The sequence below is a fragment of the Lonchura striata genome, chromosome 13 (genome assembly GCF_050655825.1).
Source record: "Lonchura striata isolate lonStrDom1 chromosome 13, ASM5065582v1, whole genome shotgun sequence".
NCBI classification, from domain to species: domain Eukaryota; kingdom Metazoa; phylum Chordata; class Aves; order Passeriformes; family Estrildidae; genus Lonchura; species Lonchura striata.
The window spans coordinates 10,446,685-10,467,593 of record NC_140715.1 but is presented as its reverse complement, the minus strand read 5'-3'; the positions used below and the strand labels follow the sequence as shown (position 1 = coordinate 10,467,593).

Genomic DNA, 20,909 nt, shown 5'->3' with positions numbered 1-20,909 from the left:
CAGGGCTATGAATATATGCAATATTTCCTCTGAAGGCAATGATTTTTTCATAAAGACATGGTAATTATAGGAAAACACTTCTATCTGAATTCAAAGACAGCTTTTACATAGTGGCATCTAAGTGTCCGTTCTACTGTCCAATATTTTTTCGCTTTTTACATTAAACTTGTTTTATTGGAATTTTAAAACTCTCATGGAAATGAAGGTTTGGCAGCCTGCAAGCAATTGTTATTGCAAAGGAGCTCAGACAGCTCCCTCAAAGTTCCTCTGGGCTTTGTTTTCAGATGTGCCTGGAGCCCAGATCTCTCTCCCAGGTGCAAGCACAGACATGGGCTACTCTTATTTTAATTATTCTCATGATCAAAATCAGTAAATGTGCCTGAACATCTGGAGCTCACTACAGTTTGATGGACTAGAATAAGTTCAGCCTCAGCCAGGAGCCCTCTCACCCAGCCATTCTCCATGCAATCTGGCCACCAGCAGGGCTGAGGTGACAGAGAGATTACCTCTCAAAAGACAAAAATAATGCCTATTAATGCACAATTTAGATAAACCATGGGTGCTTTTCATCCTGAGCTGAGTGGCTCTGGTCTTGGGCCCCTTGGTGGCAGCATGGCTGAGTCCCAGCCAGGCTGGGGACACATCTGTGGCAGCTCTGGGCTCTCACAGCAGCGGGATTCACAGTTTATCTGTAGCATGCTGATTCTTTATTTTTCTGTTTAACAAGATGATTTTTATGTGCTCTTACAAGACCAGTTTATCCCATTTAAGGGACATTTTTTTAAGTAATGAGCAATTTTTAATTACCCAAGTTATTGCCTTAATAGAACTATTCTTACCTCTTTGTAATTGATTTGCATTAGCGCTCTATTTTGAAGCTCTCTGCAACTTTAAATTTCCCCCAGAGATGGGAATTTCATTGCCCATGGGCAGAGGAAGCTGAGCTGAACGTGATGCAGTGAGAGTTTGTTCTCTCTGACTGCTGGATGAGCTGGTGCTGTGCCTTTGCTTTGTTTTATTTAAAAGAAAAATAGTCTCTCGAGCACTATAACTTTGTCTGCAAGCAAAATCTCAAAGCATGTAACTTGCACTGCTGCAGTAAAAAGTGATTTTTAAGACCTGGAAGTGGATCTTTAGGAGGCTCATTGCAGAGGGATTCACCCCAAAGGAGAGCCTCTCCAGGGGGGCATGGTCTTCATTGACTCAGTGCCCATTTGTGTGTTCTCCACAACAGAATTGCTTTGAGCAAAACAATGGCAAGAGATAGCCCATCCCCTTCTATTTAGAGCTGGTTTGCCTCCTGTCTGCTGGCAAACCTTATCCAATATTTTCCCTCTGGACCCAGCAGTGAAATTGCCATGTAGTTTTGCAGCCGTGGATATATAAGGCTATTAACAATGGTGGTAATTGGAATGTTATTTCCATTTAAATCTTTAATGTATTTTAAAGTCAGATTCATAAATCTACTAAGTGTGTCACAGCTGAAGTGTTTTTCACTGTTATTTTTTTCCTGATGTTAAATCAAAAGGACTAGTAAAAAGTTGTCAGTCTTATGAGAAGTTAATCAATTTTCTATGCAAAGGGTAGACAGAGGGAAATTTCCTTCTTTAGAGAATTGATCTTGGAAGTTATGGTTGATCTCACTTTTATTGAATATTTTTTACTTGCTAGGTGAAGGGTTATATTTTTAGCATTATTACTTTAAATTGCTTCAACATAATGGGTTAAGACTAGAATAGTAAATAAAAGGGTCCCTGGCCTACAGGAAAAAGCTTTCCTGTCTGGAAGATGCAACAGTTCAGCAGTTTTCTTCATGTTCTACAATAAATTCAGAGAACCCAAATGAAATGTTGAAAAAACAAAAGAAGCAAACTTTCAGGGGTTGGAAAAGCACATCAGTGTTGAGTACACCATTCACCATTGCCTGTTCTATTCCTAAAATCGGGGCATACAATTTTGTCCTTACTTACAGAAGAGAAAGAAGCAGACTTTCCTTTTTCCATGTTGAATAGGGGCTCTTCAGTCCATGGTCAATGAAGTGCTGCAGGAATACAAATATCTTATTAGACAGTAGATATGTAATGATAGATATGATAATCTATCTATTGCCTGCCTATGTCTCCAAAGGTCATTCCATGGAAGATCTGCCAGGTGTGTAGCATTGCATTACATGTAAGGTTTCCTGTTCTCTTTGCTACAGCCAATGAAGAAGGAGGGCCTGGAGGATGATTTACTAGGCTGTACTCTTGAAGACCTCCTCCAGTTTGATGATTACAATAACGACGGGCGCCTGACCCTGCAGGAGCTCTACACAGCCTTCCGTGAGTCCCTGCTTTGCTCTGTCCTGGCTGTTGGAAGCACGGGAATATCTGTGAGGGCAGTATTGTCTTCCTCGGTGTGGTCAGCGAAGATGATCCCTTTTTTGTCTTTAATGCCATGAAAATACTTTGGAAGGCTTGTTTCCAAGGTGTCTGTGCTCCACAGTGTGGAGCAGGAGGTTGGTACGGGTGTGTCAAGTTTACTGTTTTCTTCTGTGTCTTGTGCTTCTTGTTGATGGCAAGGGACAGGTGGTGGCCTGGCCAAGGTGTGTAGACCTGAGTACATGGTTTGATTAATCCTGAAGAAACAAGGTGGAAACCTGTCCAAAGTTCCTGTGGTAATATGAATTAGTTTGCTGTGGGGAAGGTGTTTACTGAATATTTTTCCTGGGAATTATGTTTTCTACATTTTATTTTCCATGTTAATGAACGTATTAGAGTGTGCAATCATGATACAAATCCTGTGCAAGGATCAAGGGATCACAGAGTTACTTAAACAGTGGGATATAATAAATACTTCTGTTATCCTGTTTATCTTCATAAATTTATGTTCTTGCTTTGAGTTAAGCATTTGTTGAAGTCCTTCACTGGGAAGGGCCCCCATTGTCTCCTTCATCTGAGTGATAGAAAGTTGTATTGTTGCTGTTCTTTTGGGATACTAAAGAAAAAGGAAAATGGGCAGGGTTATTCAGAAATCAGGATAGTGAGCTACAGAGGACTTGGGTTACAGAGGGTGTGGTTAAGACATTGTGGCTAAAACTGAAGCAGGATTCAACCATTCACTCTGTTGAGTGCAGGGAAAGGGCCAATAACAAGCTGGTTACCTCTTAAGCAGGATTCTATTCTGAAGAGGGTAATGTCTGTTTTCTTGATTTACAGCTTTTCATTTTAAAAAACCCAAATTAGATAATAATCACAGAATGGTTTGGGTTGGGAAGGGACTTTAAAGATTATCAAGTTCCATCCCCCTGCCATGGGCAAGGACACCTGGGACTAGACCAGGTTGCTCCAAGCCCTGTCCAGCCTGGCTTTGAACTGTTCCAGGGATGGAGCAGCCACAGCTTCTCTGGGCAGCCTGTGCCAGGGCTCTACCACCCTCACAGGGAGGGATTTTTTTTATAAAATATCCAGTCTAGCCCTGCCTTCTGTCAGTTTGAAGCCATTCCCCCTTGTCCTATCATACCATGCCCCTGTCAAAAGTCCCTCTTCATCTCTCCTGTAGTCAGCCTCTAAATATTGGAAGGTGTTTAAAGCACTTTAAGATTAGCACCAGTTGTCACCATGGACCTGTTTGAACTACATATGCATTTAATTCAACACAGCAGTTGTAAAGTAAAACATAAAATCTCATCTATTAAGAAGGCATGAAGTGTATTAACCCAGCTATAAAGGCTTGATGTGCAGTTATTTGGGAGCATGTTTAGATCAATGGGTTCTCAAAGTCACATCAACTTAAACCTAAATTCCAATCATTATTTCTAGGGGTTTTGGTTCAGGGAATTTTAAGTAGACAATGAAAATAAGACAAGTACAAAATATTAACCAATTACAAGCAATAACATTGATAAACTGCACAATTATCGTAACAAAACACAAAGTGTAACAATGACTGTTTGTCAGAGGAGTTTTGTATCTGAACAGAATTGCTCACCATCTGAAGCTGAAAACCAGACTGACTTCTCCATTTTCAGTTTTACCAGAATCCTGACATTTATCAAGAGCAGGTAGTGGCTCACCAGTTTTTGATTTAAAACCAAAGTTAATTGCTTGCAACGTTTGAAATTTTGGGGAACTTGGAAGCAAATTTAGTGCCTGGTTGAAGTATATTTTTTCCTTTTACTTTATTAAATGATGTAGGAAAAAAATCTCAAAAGTATTTTAAACACTTAAGGGCACATTTTAGTTTATGAAAATTTTGTTTATAAGATTTCTGCTTTGTTATGAGTCACAATTTGGCTTGCAGCAGTAGTTTAAAGGTACAGCATCCTGCACATGTCCCCTGTTTTTTTGCCTATTAGAGAGATTTTTTTGTTGCTTGAAGTTCGCCCAAGCCATGAATTGTGGCTGCCACAGGCTGGCAGCAAGGTATGGGCACAGCTGCCTCAGCAAGCTGAGTAACATAATTACCAGAATTCAGTGACATCAGAAACTCCCAATCTGATTTATCCTCTCAAAAACTCTGTCACATCTGTTTTGTTGTCTGTGCTCTGGTGGAGTGTTGCAGTGTTGCAAAGGTTTGAAAATGACCTTGATAATGTGAAGAGCTTCCCAGTCTGACATTCTTGTGCTGCATTAGAAGTTGCATTTCCTCTCAGAGAGTTGCATTTTATTTTAGAGAGTTGCATTTCATTTCTTGTGGCCTTGTTGTAATTCACAGAGCCACAAAACAGCCTCTTTCTCTCACTCCATGTGTGTCTCTTGATTTCCCTTGACCCACCCTCTCTCTCTAAGACCTTCAGGGACCCAAAGGTTATTGTTCTTCCCCATCATGTTGATCATCTGTAAATAAATAAAAAGTGTATGGATGAGAGAAATACAGAGTCTTAGATTTTCTGAAATGTGGTTTTGACAGTACAAACACTATATCTAATAGGTGCTATTTTTAATCATAACTTCCAACCATGCTAATAATTTTCATATGCATTTTAATGCACAGTTTTGGATTATGGGAAGAAATAATGGCCTTCTTTCTAAACCTACCATCTTTCTTCTGGTTTTCTGAAAGTTCTTTTGTTCCTTAATCCCAAGAATAGAACTGTTAAGAGTTTTTCTGCATCTATGAAGATGACTAGAAATATCTGTTAACACAGGATTAAAGTGTCAACTTTCAAATTGCCTTAATCATACACAAGTAGTGGATGAGACAGATGAAACACTCCCCTGACAGCTCTGGTAAGAACCACTTGTAGGTGTCTTCTAAGTCCTCATTAATAAATTTTTATTAGATAAAGAGTCTCAGGACCATAATTAAAAAAAATAATTTTCGATATGATGATCTTGAGATTTTTCACACGCCAGAAATAGAGCACTAGAAAGATTATTTGTCTGTTGTCTTTTCTTTAAGTTGTCACAAAGATTTAATACATGACTAATAAATGAAAGACTTAGTTGTCATAAGAGCTAAAGCAGTACATGCATCTAATTAATCAGCACATAGATAGTCTGGTGAGTTGGCAAGCACATCACCCAGCTGAGTCATACTTTTAAGAATGCTCAGATGGGTGGTTTTTGGATATAACTTCTGGCACTGACTGGAGGTCATTAAAATTAGGCATGACACTTCTGGCATTCCTGTTGTCTTCCTAATGGGCGAGTGGCAGATTGGCAGATGTGAAAGAAATCCTAACTTAAGAAAAAAAGTCAGTGTAATCTTCTAGATCTGTATCCTCCTCCTCATCATCATCAATATGGACAGGTCAATTTGTACTACAGGTAATTGAGGGAGAGGGAAAAGATGCATTCCATCAAAATGCCTTTATCCTGTCAACACTGTTTAGCTAATAAGGAGTTATTAAACCAACAATAAAATCCCCTAAAATTCTAGATCATGGCCCATTAAAGTACTTTCCTGATGCCATAGATGGACCAAAACAACCTACAAAGGAAGTTTGGAAGAAAAATACTGAATTGTGATTTTTCAGTCCAGTTGTTATTTGCCATGGTCTGTTGCATATAAGTTATATGTAGACAGAAAATTGCTGTTTCTGTAAAATGAGAGGCATGTCAGCTATGGATATATTGCTATCTAAAGAACACAAGTAGGGACATTTTTCATGCAGGACTGAATGCAGCAGCAGCTGCAGGATTAATGTGGTCTTCTCTTAATTACAACTAAGGAGTATAAGACAATGTTTTTCTTTCCTCCCTGATTCTGTTTTAGGCCAAGTCTTCCTTTTTTAATATGTCCTTAATATTAACGAAAAAAGCACAAGGGAGAAATATGAAAATGAGGTGTACACACTTTCAGCAGGAGGTCAAGGGAAATGCTAGGTACCAGCCAGGGAGTGTGGATGGTGCCAGCCCCAGGCCCTGGAGCTCTCCCAGCACCACCACCAGGAGCTGGGACACCAGAGTGAATTTGAATGAACAGGGTGAAAAAAAGAATTTTGGAGCCTGAGCTGGACATGGGTGTCAGGTAAATCACTGCCAATGCAGAGAAGCAGCATTGGGCTGGCTTCAGATTTACTGCAGTGATCCTAAAATTTCCAGGAGTTGTATTCCTCACAGCCACGTGGTGTGGAGAAGGGAACAACCCATTCCTGGTTCCTCCACCACCCTCCAGATGCTCATTAGAGGTGTGGAGTAGAAGACAGATTTATTTTTGACTTCTGCATGTTTTTGGTTCACTAGGAACTACTTTAGGGCAGAGCTTTTAATTGTCCCAAAATTGTGGGGGTGGTGCAGACTGGGAAAGAGCAAAGCTCTACATTGAGAAACGGGGCATGAAACATAAAAAGGGGCTTGCGGGGTCAAATGGCAGAGGAAGATGTTGAGTGTCAGGGTACCTGTTCTTGGTTGATAGACTAGCATATCCAACTCTATGCTCTCATAATAAACAAGGTGATAATGGTGAATAAATGCTGTTTGAGGAGAACAAAGACCCCTCTTTGCTCTGTGTGTGTGTGTGTGTGTATGCACTCCAGACATGTGTGGCAAACCAGCTGTTCCAGTAGCAATTGCACCTGTAAAATCCACGTTCAGATGAAGTGTTTATTCACAAATTCATGAAACTGTTCTTGATGGCACAGCATCTACAGTCAGGTATTTGTTACTGTTTCCTTCCAGCTGGATTGGTCAAGCCCAGATAATTATACTGGACAAGTATATTGTGAGATAAAATGTTTTGCTTGCAGTGTTTTCTTAAGCAATGTTGTAGCAACAGTTATCTACAGAATCAAATCACAGTCCTGAAATATTGACAGTTTGTGCCCCAGGCTCTGCCTTTCCTGCTGTCATCTCCCTGTTATGTGATTTTTCTTTCATGTTGCTGCAGATATTGGTACAAACTTAGAAATAATTCATTAGCTTACCAGCATTGATTGCTTCTGTGAGCGATGTGATATCCCAACTTCAAACACGGCTAGGCAAGCAGGGGAGCAACAGCCTCTGCTTTTGGTTTGATGTAGGGTTAGAGGAGCTACTCAGGAAAGAAATGAGGTTTCCTTTAGTTGGCCAAAGCAGCCCATTCTTGATTGCCTCGAGGAATGGTGTGCAGATGTGTTACTGAGGATAAAGGCAACTTACTGGGCATTTAGTAGTAGTAATATTGTTGTATTATTGTAACTGTTATTATTGTTATTACTATATTAATACTATTTTAATAATGCAATCTTATAGCAGAAGGAAAACTAAAATATAAAAAAGTCAAGGGAAAAAGCAGAAACTGAAAACAATTCAGCTTGATTCCTGCAGGAAGTACCAAGTGGCTGAACAGGGATGACAGAAAAACCCAACAAGCACCCAAGTCACTGCAACAGCATTTTGTCACCAGCATTCTCATGAGCCATGACACCATGCTGGGTTTTCAGGCATTTTGAGGATGGAGCTGGTGTGAGTTGGAGGCAGACACAGCAGCTCAGCACAGGGGAGAGTGCCCAAAGACTCATGAGTGGGCAGGGTTGAGCTCTGGGCACGTGCTTGAGGATGGAGGTGCCTTTGATCAGCTTCTGAGATCTCCCTGCTCAATATGTTTTGACTTTAGATCATTTTCAGAAGCACCTAACCCCTTGCCTTTCTCATAAATGCAGTGTAAGATGCTTGGCTTGAGCACAAGGAATGATTCTGCTGCACCTGGAAGTGTAATTTTTGTCTGGTAGGATGCTTCAGCTGCAGATATCACAGCGAGTTCATCTGTACTGCGTTTTAGTGGGCAGCTGCTTCTTGAATGTTGAAAATTTCTTTGCTTGGTTTTCTTTTTTTCCTTCTTATTTTCCTCCCTTGCTATCAAAGAAACACATTCTGCAAAGGAAAAAAGTTAATTTATTTTTCTGTCTCTCTTTTAAAGCTCTTCTCATTGTGAAAACCTTTTGCACTTCAAGTCTAAAATATTTCTCAGGGCTCCAGCAAAGTGCCCTGCATTGTGTGCAGTTCCACAAAACAGTGATCAAAATCAGGTTTGTTGTGTAGCCTCAATTGTTTTGCTGCATTTTGAACAAAGCAAAAGGTTCTTCTCAGAAGAAGAAAAAAATCAGTATTAATTTGTAGCAAGAAAGACAAGTTTAATCCAAGCAAAAAGGTTTCAAAAGCTAAAATATGGTTTCCAGAGAAAAAGTTAAAAGTGCTCAGATCAAGAATAATTCTGTTGTATGTGGATGCATGCTTGCCAGTGGGGAGAGGGACGTGGTTTTGCCTTGGGCTAAAAAGAGAAATGTTTCCATGTTCAGATCAGACATTAATTCATTTAATCGGGGCTGCTGCTCAGCTTTGTACTTACTGTACCCGCTTTATATATTTTGGCATTATGAGTTCAGTTAAGAGAGCCTCCTCAAATAAAATTTTAGCAGAATTAATGGTAAACATAGGTGTGGTTAGAATGATGGTTTCCATGTCAAGAATAGAGGCCAGACTTTTTCATGGAATACCAGGGAAGATGCCTGACACTGGTTTGGCTGATCCCATGTCAGAACCCACATACTCAAGTGTTAATTGCCAAACTCCAGTGTTTTTTCCAGGAGGGAAGCACGGAATGGTTTGGACTGGGAGGGACCTTAACCTTGTGTGGTCCTAACCCCCTGCTATGGGGACCTCTTCCACTGTCCCAGGTTGCTCCAAGCCCCATCCAACCTTGAGCATTTCCAGGGATGGGGCTTGGAGCCACAGCTTCTCTGGGCAACCTGTGCCAGGGCCTCAGCACCCTCACAGGAAATAATTTCTTCCTAATATCTAATCTAAACCCAGGATCTTTCATTTAAAGCTATTCCCCCTTGTTCATATCTCTCATTTCCAAAGATACCGTCTGTAAAATGTCAACAGTCTTAATATGCAACGACTGAATAAGAGAAAGTAATTTAATTACAAGTTGTTATTGGAAATCTATTGTCTACAAATTGCAAAGAAAACTCACTAGAAGACAATGTACTGTTAATCTTAAAATGTTTTTCAGGGTGCATTGATTTGTTAATCTTGGTTTTAAATGCAAGAAATTGTCATGTGGAGTAGTGCTTCAGAGGTGATGTACTACAAACCATATCAAATGTCTACACACACTCTAGCAGGACTAGAATATTTAAATATTTATAAGTATTTATGAGTGACTCACTGGCGCATAAACCAGGCAAATACCATTACTCAAAAATTATTTGATCTGCGCTGGCAGTGTTCACCGGAGCAATTTCACATGCACAAATAATAGTATTTTGGGTTACTCACAAACACAAAATTATGTCAGTGAAGAGCAAATACAAATATTGGTGAAATCGTAGAATGGCTGACAGTCCTAGACACATGTTGAGTTGCCACCAACCATTAAACAAATGTGTAACTGTGGCTCTTGGGGACATGGTTCAGTGGTGGCCTTGGCAGTGCTGGGGTAGCAGTTGGACTTAATGATTTTAGGGGGCTTTTCCAACCTAAATTATTCTGTGCTTCTCTGTGCACCTTCAAATAATGTAGTTAGAGGTCTAATTTTCATTTTATGTGAGCTGGGAATGAAGAATTGCAGGAGTCCTATGTTTCCTTGAGGTCTTGCAAAACCAGAGGCCATTTGTGAATGATGATTGGACGTAAACTTTGTGTTGTTTTGTTTTTTTTTTTTTACTTTTTAGTCATATTCTGTCTTTCTGAGGAATTTTTAAAGCTGATGCAATAGTTTAATGAAGAAAAAAATGACATTTTGTTAAAAATGGGCAAAATTACAGTTACAATATCTAAGAATTTACATGAAGTCAGAGGCATGATACAGCAGGATCCTGAGCCAGATCATGTTTTATTACATACAGTCCAGAACATTTTAGCTGCAATTTTCCTCTTCTTTCTGGTTTTCACTCCATGTATTTTCAAGTGTGTAATTGTAAGTTTTATTTTTCTTTCAAAATCTGCCTTCATCTGAGGAGAGATGCTGTGAATGGTCTCTCTGCCTTTACAGGCACCTCATGGATGCTTTGAATTGCTTCTCCATTTTCATGTTCTTCATCTTTTCTGCCACTGGTTGAGCAGATTCATAGCTTTTAAGGCCAGAAATGTTCCATGATATATTTAAAAAAAAATTACCTAACACAGCCTCAGTCCAACCAGACTAGGTGCAGAGGGTAAGACTTCCTTTATTACCCTTCCCCTCCCATTTTACTTTCTTCATCATCCAGGCAGGAGTCATGCTGCTGTTGTGTGTTTTGTCACTTACTGACCCTTTTCCCAGGATTAGTGACCTCATCTGGTTCCCTTTTTGAATGAATCCCTCTGAGAAACACTTTCAGATATCTGTCCATCAGCCAGTTCTTAGTTCATTTAGGACAGATTTTATTGACACTGTACAGCAGTACAGAGCTGCAGTGCTAATTTTGTAATCAAAATGCCAGAGCAGCCATCAGAAAATTATTGAGTACAGTACATATTCCCAGTGCAGTGATACAATTTATGGAGAGCCACAGCTGAGATGTTTTTATTTCATGTTCTTCACAGGAGAAAATCTCCTTGACAAATCCAGGATGCCCAGATAGAAACTTTGAAAAAGAATAGCAGTAGAAAATTGAATAAGCTGAACTCAAAGGTTGATTCTGCTTTAATATTTCCAAAAAGAATTAAAAGGGGTTCTAGCCTTTAGAAAAAAAAAAGTAAAAAGCTGCAGAGGTGCTTCAGTGGCATTAGAATTTGAGGTGAAACTCAGCTATTGCTAATATCTGTCTTTAGCACCACGATAAAAAACTCATTCTCAAGATTCTTGATGATCAAAACTTCAGAAGGAATATCAGGAGCCATCGATAGACATAAATAAGGGCAAGCTCAGCCCTGCTGTGCCTCTCAAGCTCTGTTCCTGCTGTTAGCTTTTTCATCTGTAATACATAAAATTCAGCTGCAGAATTTTTGTTTCTCTTTTTGCAAACAAGTACAGGCACTACTGAACTCATGCTTTATGTCACACTTAGATTCCTGTAGCTTTCATCACAGTTCAGACACTGATATTCCAGCAGTGTTATTTGAAACTTGCTGCTTAGAGAAGTAATTTGTGGCCATGATTTAACAGAAGGGAGAAAAAATAGGAAATATGCTAAGTATATGTCTGTTTATACTTTGTCATTCTGTTCATCATACAAATCTGAATAATGTATTAGTAAAGACCACAGGTCCTGTCCTGGACACTAGGAATGGTGTCCTGCTCTGTGGCCAGCTGAAACCCAACATTGAGTTGTAGCATCATATACCACAGCCCCAAAAATTGCTGGGGGGTAGGAATGCAGAGAGTGATGGAACAGGGAGTGGGAGTGACAATGATTACACAGCAAAAGACCAAAAAGGAGTGGGGTGAAAAGAGAATGAAAGTATCCTCACCTTGGGATTTCATAGGGTATAAATACACCCTTTAAATATGAAATTAAATGAGATAAATGAGAGTTTGAAAGACCAGGGTAATATTTCAAATACTGTTTCAGACTGTATTTTGACATGAACTGTGTTTCACGGGGTTCTCCCATATCCTGATTTCCTGTAGTGTCAGGGCAGGGCTCTGGTCTGCTGGATTGGCTGCTGGAACTGCTTTCAGGTACAGACTGATTTTGAAGATTTTCCTGAAAGATGCTGCCCAGACAGACTCTTCCTGTGGTTTTGTTCTCCTGTCTGGCTCTGTGACCTGGTTCTTCATGTCATTCATGTTTCATTGTAATAATGGAGAAAATTCATCTTTCTCCAGTGTTTTGGGCTAGCACAAGTGGAATCATCAATCACAGACCTTTGCTGAAGCTCCACATGCAGCCACGGGTGCTGCCTGTTGTCCACATGTAGCAACAAAAAATCCAGGTTAGTTTGACCCTGATCTGCGAAAAGCCAAGAGCTGTCACCAGTCAATGACACTGTATAGCCAAGGTCAGGCACTGCCACTGAATTGTTTCTTTTTCATAGAATCATTAAGGTTGGAAAAGACCTTCAAGATCATCAGGTCCAGCCTTTACAGCAATACATGCATATATTTTATATACATATGTGCGTATTTTAATGTAATATATCCTAGCTATTATTTGATAGCTCTTACAGTTAAACTCATAAAACTTTTGCTGCACAAATGTCTCCCTTTTCTATTCTGCTCACTCTGGAATGGCTGTTGATTAAGGAACCCATTGCTGGGATGGGGAAAAGACATTATTTCTGCCAGGAAAATTCAGGAACTGTGCATGGAGTCCTTAGCAAGCTGATGAGAGGAAATGCATCTTGCAAGTGCTGGTCTGTGCTGAATGTTGTTGGTGGTATTTAACCTGTCCATTAGCACATCCTGTAACAAAATTGGGAGCTGGAGGAAAAACATTTGTAAATGTTTGTGTGGTGAAACAGAATGATGTACTGTATCACCTGCTACTCAGCATCTGCCCAAGAGCCTGGAGTTTGCACGTCTGGGAAAAGGTTCCTCTAGAGACTGACTATTGTGGGTATAAGCCCATATGTAAAGTTACAATTTCCTGCAGTTTACAACAGTAGACTTAAAAATAATCATTGTTGAGGATCTAATTTTCAGGACAGGAGTCTTATTTCTTTATTGTTCTTAGAATGGTGATGTATTTTTCTGTAACCTTTTAGTTCTGCAGCAAGACACTTTGGTTTCCCTTTGAGGACACCTTGACTGGGGTGAGAGTGTGTGTCTCCCATCCTCCTGCAGAAGGAAAACCCAGATTCATCAACAGACTAAACCAGCTGGAACCAAAACTCCTTTTTTCTGCCCTAAATACCCAAAGAGCAACTTGTCAGTCCTGGCATCTGTAGCTGATATGCAGGCATCACTAGATAGGGTTTACATTCCTGTAGGACCTGGAGGCAAAGTTCTTTAAGGACAAGTCATAGGATCTGGTTGCAATTGGTCATTATGGATAGTGGAAGAATTTGCCTTCAGTCTCTTCAGGGGACTGCAGTTTATTGTAGCAACAAAAAAAAAAAGCTGTGCCAGATTCTCCCACAGTAAACAGCAGAAAAGTCTATCTACCCTGTCTATCCTTAGTTCCTGTAACATAGTTAGCCACCAAATTCAACTCCAGCCTTTGGAGCAGTCCATATGGTAATTTACAGGCTTAAAATAGAGATCTGTTTTGGCTGTTTTAATGCATCTCCACTTATTCAAATAGTAATTATTACATTATTATATTATTATTATAATTACATTAATATCTATTCAGTGCAGTATTGAGCACAAATAATATAAATGTGTCTCCTAGGTAGACTGGCTTGGAGTCAGCCCAGAGGTGTAGTGTGTCTTCTGGCAGGTCTAGAGAGTTGTATGACTTCTAATGCAATTTGCTAAGCAATCATCTGCTAAAATATGAGACATATATGAGGCTAAATTTGTTACAGAATTGTTATTATCCTCTTTATTTTGCTTAAGATGTATTTTTATGAACCCATTCACTCCAAGATGCACTCATGGAAAGGCTCCAGTATGCTAATCAGTATTTATTGAATACCTCAGTGTAATGGGATGGACAGGCACTGTGGATTGTAATTAATACATTGACATGCAGTGAGTGACTGTAACTGAATGGAAGATGAAAACAGCTTAGTCTTAGGACAGAGTGTACATTCATCTTGCAGTGCTATGTGGACACCCACCGAGTCAAAGACCTCTCAAAAAGAATGGAAATGCATTTTCTTTGCCAAGCAGGAGTTTCTTGGCAGTAGCAAAACATACTGACATGGCAGAAATACAGAGTGTGGCTGTTGGAGGGGCTGCTAGTTCATTAACTCCTCTGGAGAGCAGCACATCCCTCCAGCATTATCCATGAATGAGAGGGATGCTTGGGACATAAAAGAACAAACTTGGCTGCTGCCATCTAGGTGAGCACAGCTAGTGTCTTCTTGTTCCCCCTTCCCCCTATCCCTTATCCTGCTGAGTTGAATTCAGTGAAAACAACTGCATTGAGGAATGATTTGGCTCAGAAGATATGTTTTTTTCCTTTCTCAAACATAGTGAGAGTAACCCACTTACTGCTGTGATGCATTAGCACAGGTAGCCTCTGAATGCAATGCATGAAACAAATTATATGAGCTGCAAATAATGTGGTTTGTATTCCAGTACATAAACAGGGCTTCAGCAAACACGTAAACCAATGACAAAAAGCTGCTTTTCAGATTTCACTTTTCAAGCCCTGCAGTGAGGCACTAATACAATTATGTCAAAAGTCTGTTGAGCAGATAGAAGTAATGAACTGTTGGATTCCTGCTCTGTGAGAGCTCTTTAACAGTGGACATTGAGGAATGAAAGATTTCCCCTACACCAAACATCATGTCTCCAAGAGCTTTACAAGTAACAAAAGAAGAGAGTGGCAGGTTAGCTTCATTCTTCTTGCTCTTGGGAGGGGATCAGCAGCTCTGAGCCATCATTGATCAGCACTCCTTTTGTTAAACATTAGGCAAGAGAAGACTTGGCAGGTGTAATTTCCTTTAAGGAGAAAGCAGGAGGGATGAGAGAAGGAAGGCTGGGGCACTTGGTACCACCCTGTACTGAGCCATCACCTTCATCCTCCTCTGCAGTCACTCTCTGAGGGGCAGATCTTCCATCAGGCTCTGCAAGCACCCCATGAAACAGAAAGTGTTTTACTAAGTGTTAGTGATCCACTAATTTCCTATAATGAAAGAAACTGAAGAAATCAACAGGGCCAGTGGCAAAGCAATTTCATTACATGTCTCATGTCAGCCCACAGGATTATTTTACTCTGCAGAATAGATACAAGTTGCTCACAGAAGAGGTTGAAATATCTTATGAAGCAGTTATACCACTTGTGGGGATGTTTGACTTCCTATGGTTATTATTGCTTTTGTTATTAGTTTTTGTGGACGATGCCCCATAGGAACTGGATTGTGAGGCCCAGCTAATTTAAAATTCCAGCATCAAAAGCTGTCAGATCAAGTCCATTTTAAGTTGCTTGAAATAACAGATGTGTTTCAATGCATTGGGGGTAACTGTGCTGGACTCTGCAAGCAGCCAGTAAATGCTGCAGTTGTTGTACCACCTGTAGAGACAGTGGAAGTGCTGTGTGAGACTCACTGTTTCTCTTTTCATTTTCTTAAAAATTCTTAAGAATTACTTAATCAGTCAGAGTGATCAAGATTATTTTGCTGTGCTGAACTTTTCTGTAATTAGTCTTCTGGGTTGTTGTGCTGTCAGAACCTGAGTGAGTCCCAGGTTATGCGAGGGCTGCACGGTTGCCCCCAGCTGACACGCCCAGTCTCCAGCAAACCCAGCAGTGTCTGACTTTGAAGTGTGTTACTTCTTGTAAATCTGTTATGTATCAGGTTTGTATCATTTACTTGTAAGTGGAATTGTTCCTGGGTCACAATTCACCTGTCTTTACATGTCTTCAGTCTCTTTTGACCCATTTCTTCTTCCTACTGCATAAAATCAACAAGACATTAATTACCAGGGCAGCCTGACTTAAAAATAAATTAATAAACCAATGACAGTAATGCAGAAAAAACAGCCCAGGGAGAAATAGAAGCTGCCAATTTTTTATTTGTTTTTTACTCCCTCCCTACCTTCAGGTAATAGAGTGCAGAATCAGGGATCCCACATGGCATTCCATCCCATCCTGCAGCCTGCTGGTTTCCCATGCCTGCTCACTGCCACCCAGGGCCACAGAAGTTGACTGCCCATGGCCATCAGCATCTCCACCCCCCCATCTTCATATGCCTGGCTTTCTCTTCTCAATTAGCTTATTTTTTCCTACCTGCCTCTTTCTACTCTGATGGAAATAAAGGGAAAGGTTTTTAAATTAAGGCACAAGAGGAACAGGAATAATTCCTATTTTGGCAAATATTTGTATTTCTAAGCCTTGTATTTGTATAACTCTTGAAAAGGTTGACTATGGATGTCCAAGAGATGTTTCCTTTGTTGCTCAGAAATTATTCTGGGTCAACAGCAGATGGGTCTCAGCTGTTAGGGGCTATAGCATCTCTCTTCAATTCACAGGGGCTGAAAAGCTGGAAAAGTCAAGGGTAACCTTTGTCTCTTACCTCACAAATCTCTTTCTAACCAGAGTAAGAAAGGAAACAGTTTTTCACTATTTTAAATCCTTCTAAACATATCTATTGCAGGACTTGTTCTGTCCTCCTCTTCTGGTCGTGGGCTGTCTCTGATGTCCCTGTGCTCCAGTGCAGAAAGAAATACATTGGCACTACACATGAAAAGGTTACACATCTGCTCATTCCTGTGCTACAAACTTCTTAGATGCATCCACATCAGCCTTAGATGTGGAAATAATGGTGGGATTTTGTCCAAGTGAATTAGATGTTGCAAGCTCTGCTGGTTTCTAAGGAGGGATTCCTATGGAGATATCCCTGCTCCAGTGGATGGACAGCACCTCCCTGCTGCAGCAATGCTTCAGGAGTTTATTTTCTCTGAATTACTTTGGCACAGATTTCACATTATGTAGTTTTCTTATAACTGTTCATCAGTGGTAGCCTGTTCCATGATGATGAAGGTTGGTTGCCCCTGCCAAGAAACAGGGTCTTTTTGGTCAGTGTTGATTTGTGTAGTCTGTAGCTGTGGACTGTTATTTCCTGGCAGGAATATAGGAATATGTGTCCTCTACAAGGTGAAGGAGGGAATAATCCATATATTAGATAAAGTCTTCAGGATTTTGTATGCTTGAGCACTGGTACAATGTCGACATCACAATCTCATCAGATTGCAGTGTTTTAGTTAAACCAAAATGACAAGACATTTCCTTGGACTTTACCCATCACCTGAAGAAATCGGTTAGAGTCTGAGTTTGTAGAGCAAACACATTGAAATGAATTTGAAGGACTTCTGGAAATAGCAAGACCTACATGGGTAACTTCCTTGTGATTTCTATTATGAAGATTTAATTTCTAAAATTGCAAACTATGACTGGGAATTATTTATTACACTAAATGAGAAATTTCTTGGTCTTCCCATCTTTGTGAATTACTTTTTCAATTTTTTTTTTTATTCAGTGCAGCAGAAGGATTAACCACTTCTCTACCAAGGCTACTTACTCATTTCCACTGAGCCTAATGCTTTCCTAGAATTGAGAGTAATCAGTCTCTGTTAAATGGGATTCAGGCTTTCCTTTGTGCCACAAGACAGCAGGACTGGACAAGGGGAAGGGTTTGGGTGCCCAGTCAGTCTGACTTAGCCTCTCAGTTTTCAGAAGAGTTTTTGTTGTGTGGGTTTTTAATAGTATTGGACTTCTTGCTTTTCTGCCCTCCAGTGATGAATTAGAAGCCATAAAGATGCCCTCCCTGCAGCCAGCACCAAACAGGCAGCTCTTGGGGTCTGTCCATGGAGTTGAGCAGGGCCGGTGCCTGAAGATGGCCCTGGCCCGGGGAGCTGCCACTGTGACCAGGGCTGCTCAGTGCTAGCTCTGGCCCTGGTGGACACAGATCCCTCACAAGGGCGTTGTCACTCACTGCTGCAGAGGGTTGTCATGCTGAGCATTGCAGTTTTTCCCCCTCTTGGCTAAAGCCCAAACTGCCTTCTAGCTCAAATGAAACTTTTGAAGAATGCTTCATTTTCAGTGTGCCTCAGAGTGACCTCTCCTCAGAATCTGACCTTGCTGTCTCCAGCTGAAGCTGCTGTGAGAGCTGGGGGTCCAGGGGAATCGCTGCCACCAGCCACTCTTCATCTCTCTCTGAAGTGAGACAGCCACACTCGTGTGCCACACACAGGGACTGGAGTGACTTTAAAGCTGAGGTGACAGTAGTGCTGAGGAGTGATTTACAGACTTGGTAAAGGATCATGCTCTGGATTTTTAAAAGCAGTATGTTTGCTATAGATTGTTCTTCTCTAAGCCCCTCCTTTCACCAGGTACAGAAAGAAACCCTAGGACAGAGTCAGATTTTCCAATTATTTAAATGCCATCATTTAATTGCAATAAGTAACCTAATTGTGATCATAAAAGTTAGAGGTCCCTGGACCATGAAGGAATTTTTTTACAAGAGAAGATACTGTTTCATTTTTATAGAAAAGAATGAACTTCATAATGTGTTGGGAGCAAAGCAGCTCTGCTGATGGAGGAGGATACAGACTCAGTTTTTAACTATCTTCCAGAGCATGCAGAAAAAGGAGTGTTGGGTCCTGGATGGACACCAAGAGTAAGGGCATGTCTCTGATTGGGAACATTGAGGAGGACATGGGGACTGCCTCCTCCAGGCAGCATCTTCAGGAAAGGACAGGAACAGCCTCACAGGACAGGGCTGGAGCAAGGAGAGGATGGTTGGTTGTGTGGAAGAAGGCAAAGAGGCAGTTCCTGGTTTTCATAACTAGGCAAGACTCTGTTGGACCAGAGCTGTAGCACAAGGTGAGCTGGTGGCACACCTGCACTGGGTGCTTGTGGGAGCTGGCTGCAGCCACTCCGGAATTGCCTGGTTCCCCTGACTGTTGCAGGGTAATATTTGTGGTGTCTGGGAACAGCTGTATTACCCTCTTCTGCAGCTAAATCTGCTGTAATAGTGGCAGGAGCAGATGAAGAAAGGATCTGTGGAAAAAACCTCCAAGGCAGAATGGAGTAACTCTGCCCTGCACAATATGGAACTGTCCAGCCTATCTCCCAGAAAAATAGCATCTCTTGCAGAATATGGTAAGAAAGAAAACACAGTAGCATTTGAGCTCCAAGGCTCTGTGTCCTTAAATCAGTGAACCTGAATTTATAGAAGTGAACCACCTGCCATTTCCCTTGTAGGGCATTCTTTTTAAAAGCAACAACGTTCCTTTGCATCACCTGCATGTCAGGGCAATATAGTGGGTCTTTTTGCATCATGTAACCTGCCTGGAAACAGCAAATAAGAACATATGGAAAGACTTTACTTTTTTCTGAGCAAGCTCTCCTACAGGAGGCAGAAAGGAGCCTTCTTCATCTCCAACTTGATGGGCTGTCTGGAAAGGTTCAGTCCAGGATCTGACAGTATTTCAGTATTGATCACTTTCATGCATTTGCTTCATCTCTCCTTCCCACTTCCCCTAGAATTGTTGGGTCTATGTACTAGTTTCAGTCACATTTCTTGAGAGGCAAAATGTGCCAAATATCATTAAAAGCAACTGAAAAAAACAAAAATTACATTTTTTGTCCCAGAGGTGAGGAGAGTAGTAAAGAGTAAGCTCACTGCCTGGGTACCCATGGGGGAACAGAATGAGAAGGTCCTGCCCAACCTCCCGCAGGTAGAGAACATCCCTGGGAGCTCACATCATCTTAGATGCCAAAGTCAGCCTACCCTGGGCTTCTGCTGGAGAAATCCAAACTGCTTCAGTTCCAGTGCTGAGAAATAAATGCTCTTTCATAAGCATAATCAGATGTTCACATGTTTGTTGTTAAGTTCCCTTCTTACTGTATTAGTTTGTAATAACAGTAAGAGCAGAATTACTTTGCGATAACCCATGTTTTACTTTCCCTGGTAGGACATGATGTTTTTCTCGTAGGGTATTTATTAATTATCTGTTGCTATTTCTTGAAAGATCTTTGAAAATAGGGGTTTGAGCAGTTCACCCAGTCCAGGTTAAACATCACAGCTGTATTTCAAGCCATTCAGCTCTGCTTTGCTTTGCTGAGCATTCAGATTCCAAGAGGTTACATATGGCCAGGGAGGAAAATTCATCTTCCTTTAAGTTGTCTCTTCACTTACAGAAGCCAATAGGCTGAACAGCACTCTTGCTGGCTGAAAACATAAAGTCACATTTAATTCTTTTGCTCTCCCTACTTCCAGACGTTGTAATATAAAATAATTAATCCTGATGCAGCCTATGTGGCAGCTTGAAGCCTTTTTGATATTTCTCTGTTGCTCCAAGCAGAGGGAACTTGCATTGTTGCTTAACAAATTGACTGCTTAGAATTGTTTAGAGAAATAATTTCTCTTTTTAGTCTGTTCTTTTCTTGGAGGCACGAAAAGCTTTCAGTAAGTCAGCTCATTATTACACCTGTGGGCAAGCAGAAATATGTTAAGAGAGGACACAGAGTTTATCTTTACTGCATTTGCATAAAAATACAATTCAAAGTATATTCTTTTCTTTGTATTTTTCTCTCCTCAAAGAGAAAAATAAAACAGACCAGTTATGTTAAATTGGTGTGTGTTGTGACATGGCAAAGTCTTTCAAACCACAGAATCCTCGGGGCAAGAATTGTGCCCTGAGTTCTCTATACATGGTGTAGAAGAAATTGGGAGCTGGAAAAACCAATTGGCTTTGGGTATTGTTGTATTAAACTAAACTATACACTGCAATCAGATCCTATGTTCTTAGAAGTTGATTGACATTTTTGAGTCATCTAAATTTGTTCAGTGCTAAGTGTTGAGTGACAATACAATCAAAATTTTTGCATCATCTCATGCAGAAAATAATGAAAGTTGGAAATCTGGTTCCATTGACCTTTTGGATAGATTCAGCCTGGCTGGACTAATTGAAATAAATATGAAACTATTCTTATTTCATTACTTCATTTTGTTTAATGTGAT

General features: G+C 40.5%; 1 protein-coding gene across 12 annotated transcripts in view; it reads left to right on the top strand.

Annotated features, from left to right (window-relative positions):
• FSTL4 (follistatin like 4) overlaps window positions 1-20,909 on the top strand; it is a 366,635-nt gene that overhangs the window by 263,941 nt on the left and 81,785 nt on the right. For all 12 annotated transcript variants that reach the window (XM_085591243.1, XM_021549489.4, XM_085591248.1 and 9 more), the window contains one exon: window positions 2,201-2,321. In XM_085591243.1, coding sequence (XP_085447369.1) covers window positions 2,201-2,321 — 121 coding nt within the window. The remainder of the gene's footprint in view (window positions 1-2,200; window positions 2,322-20,909) is intronic.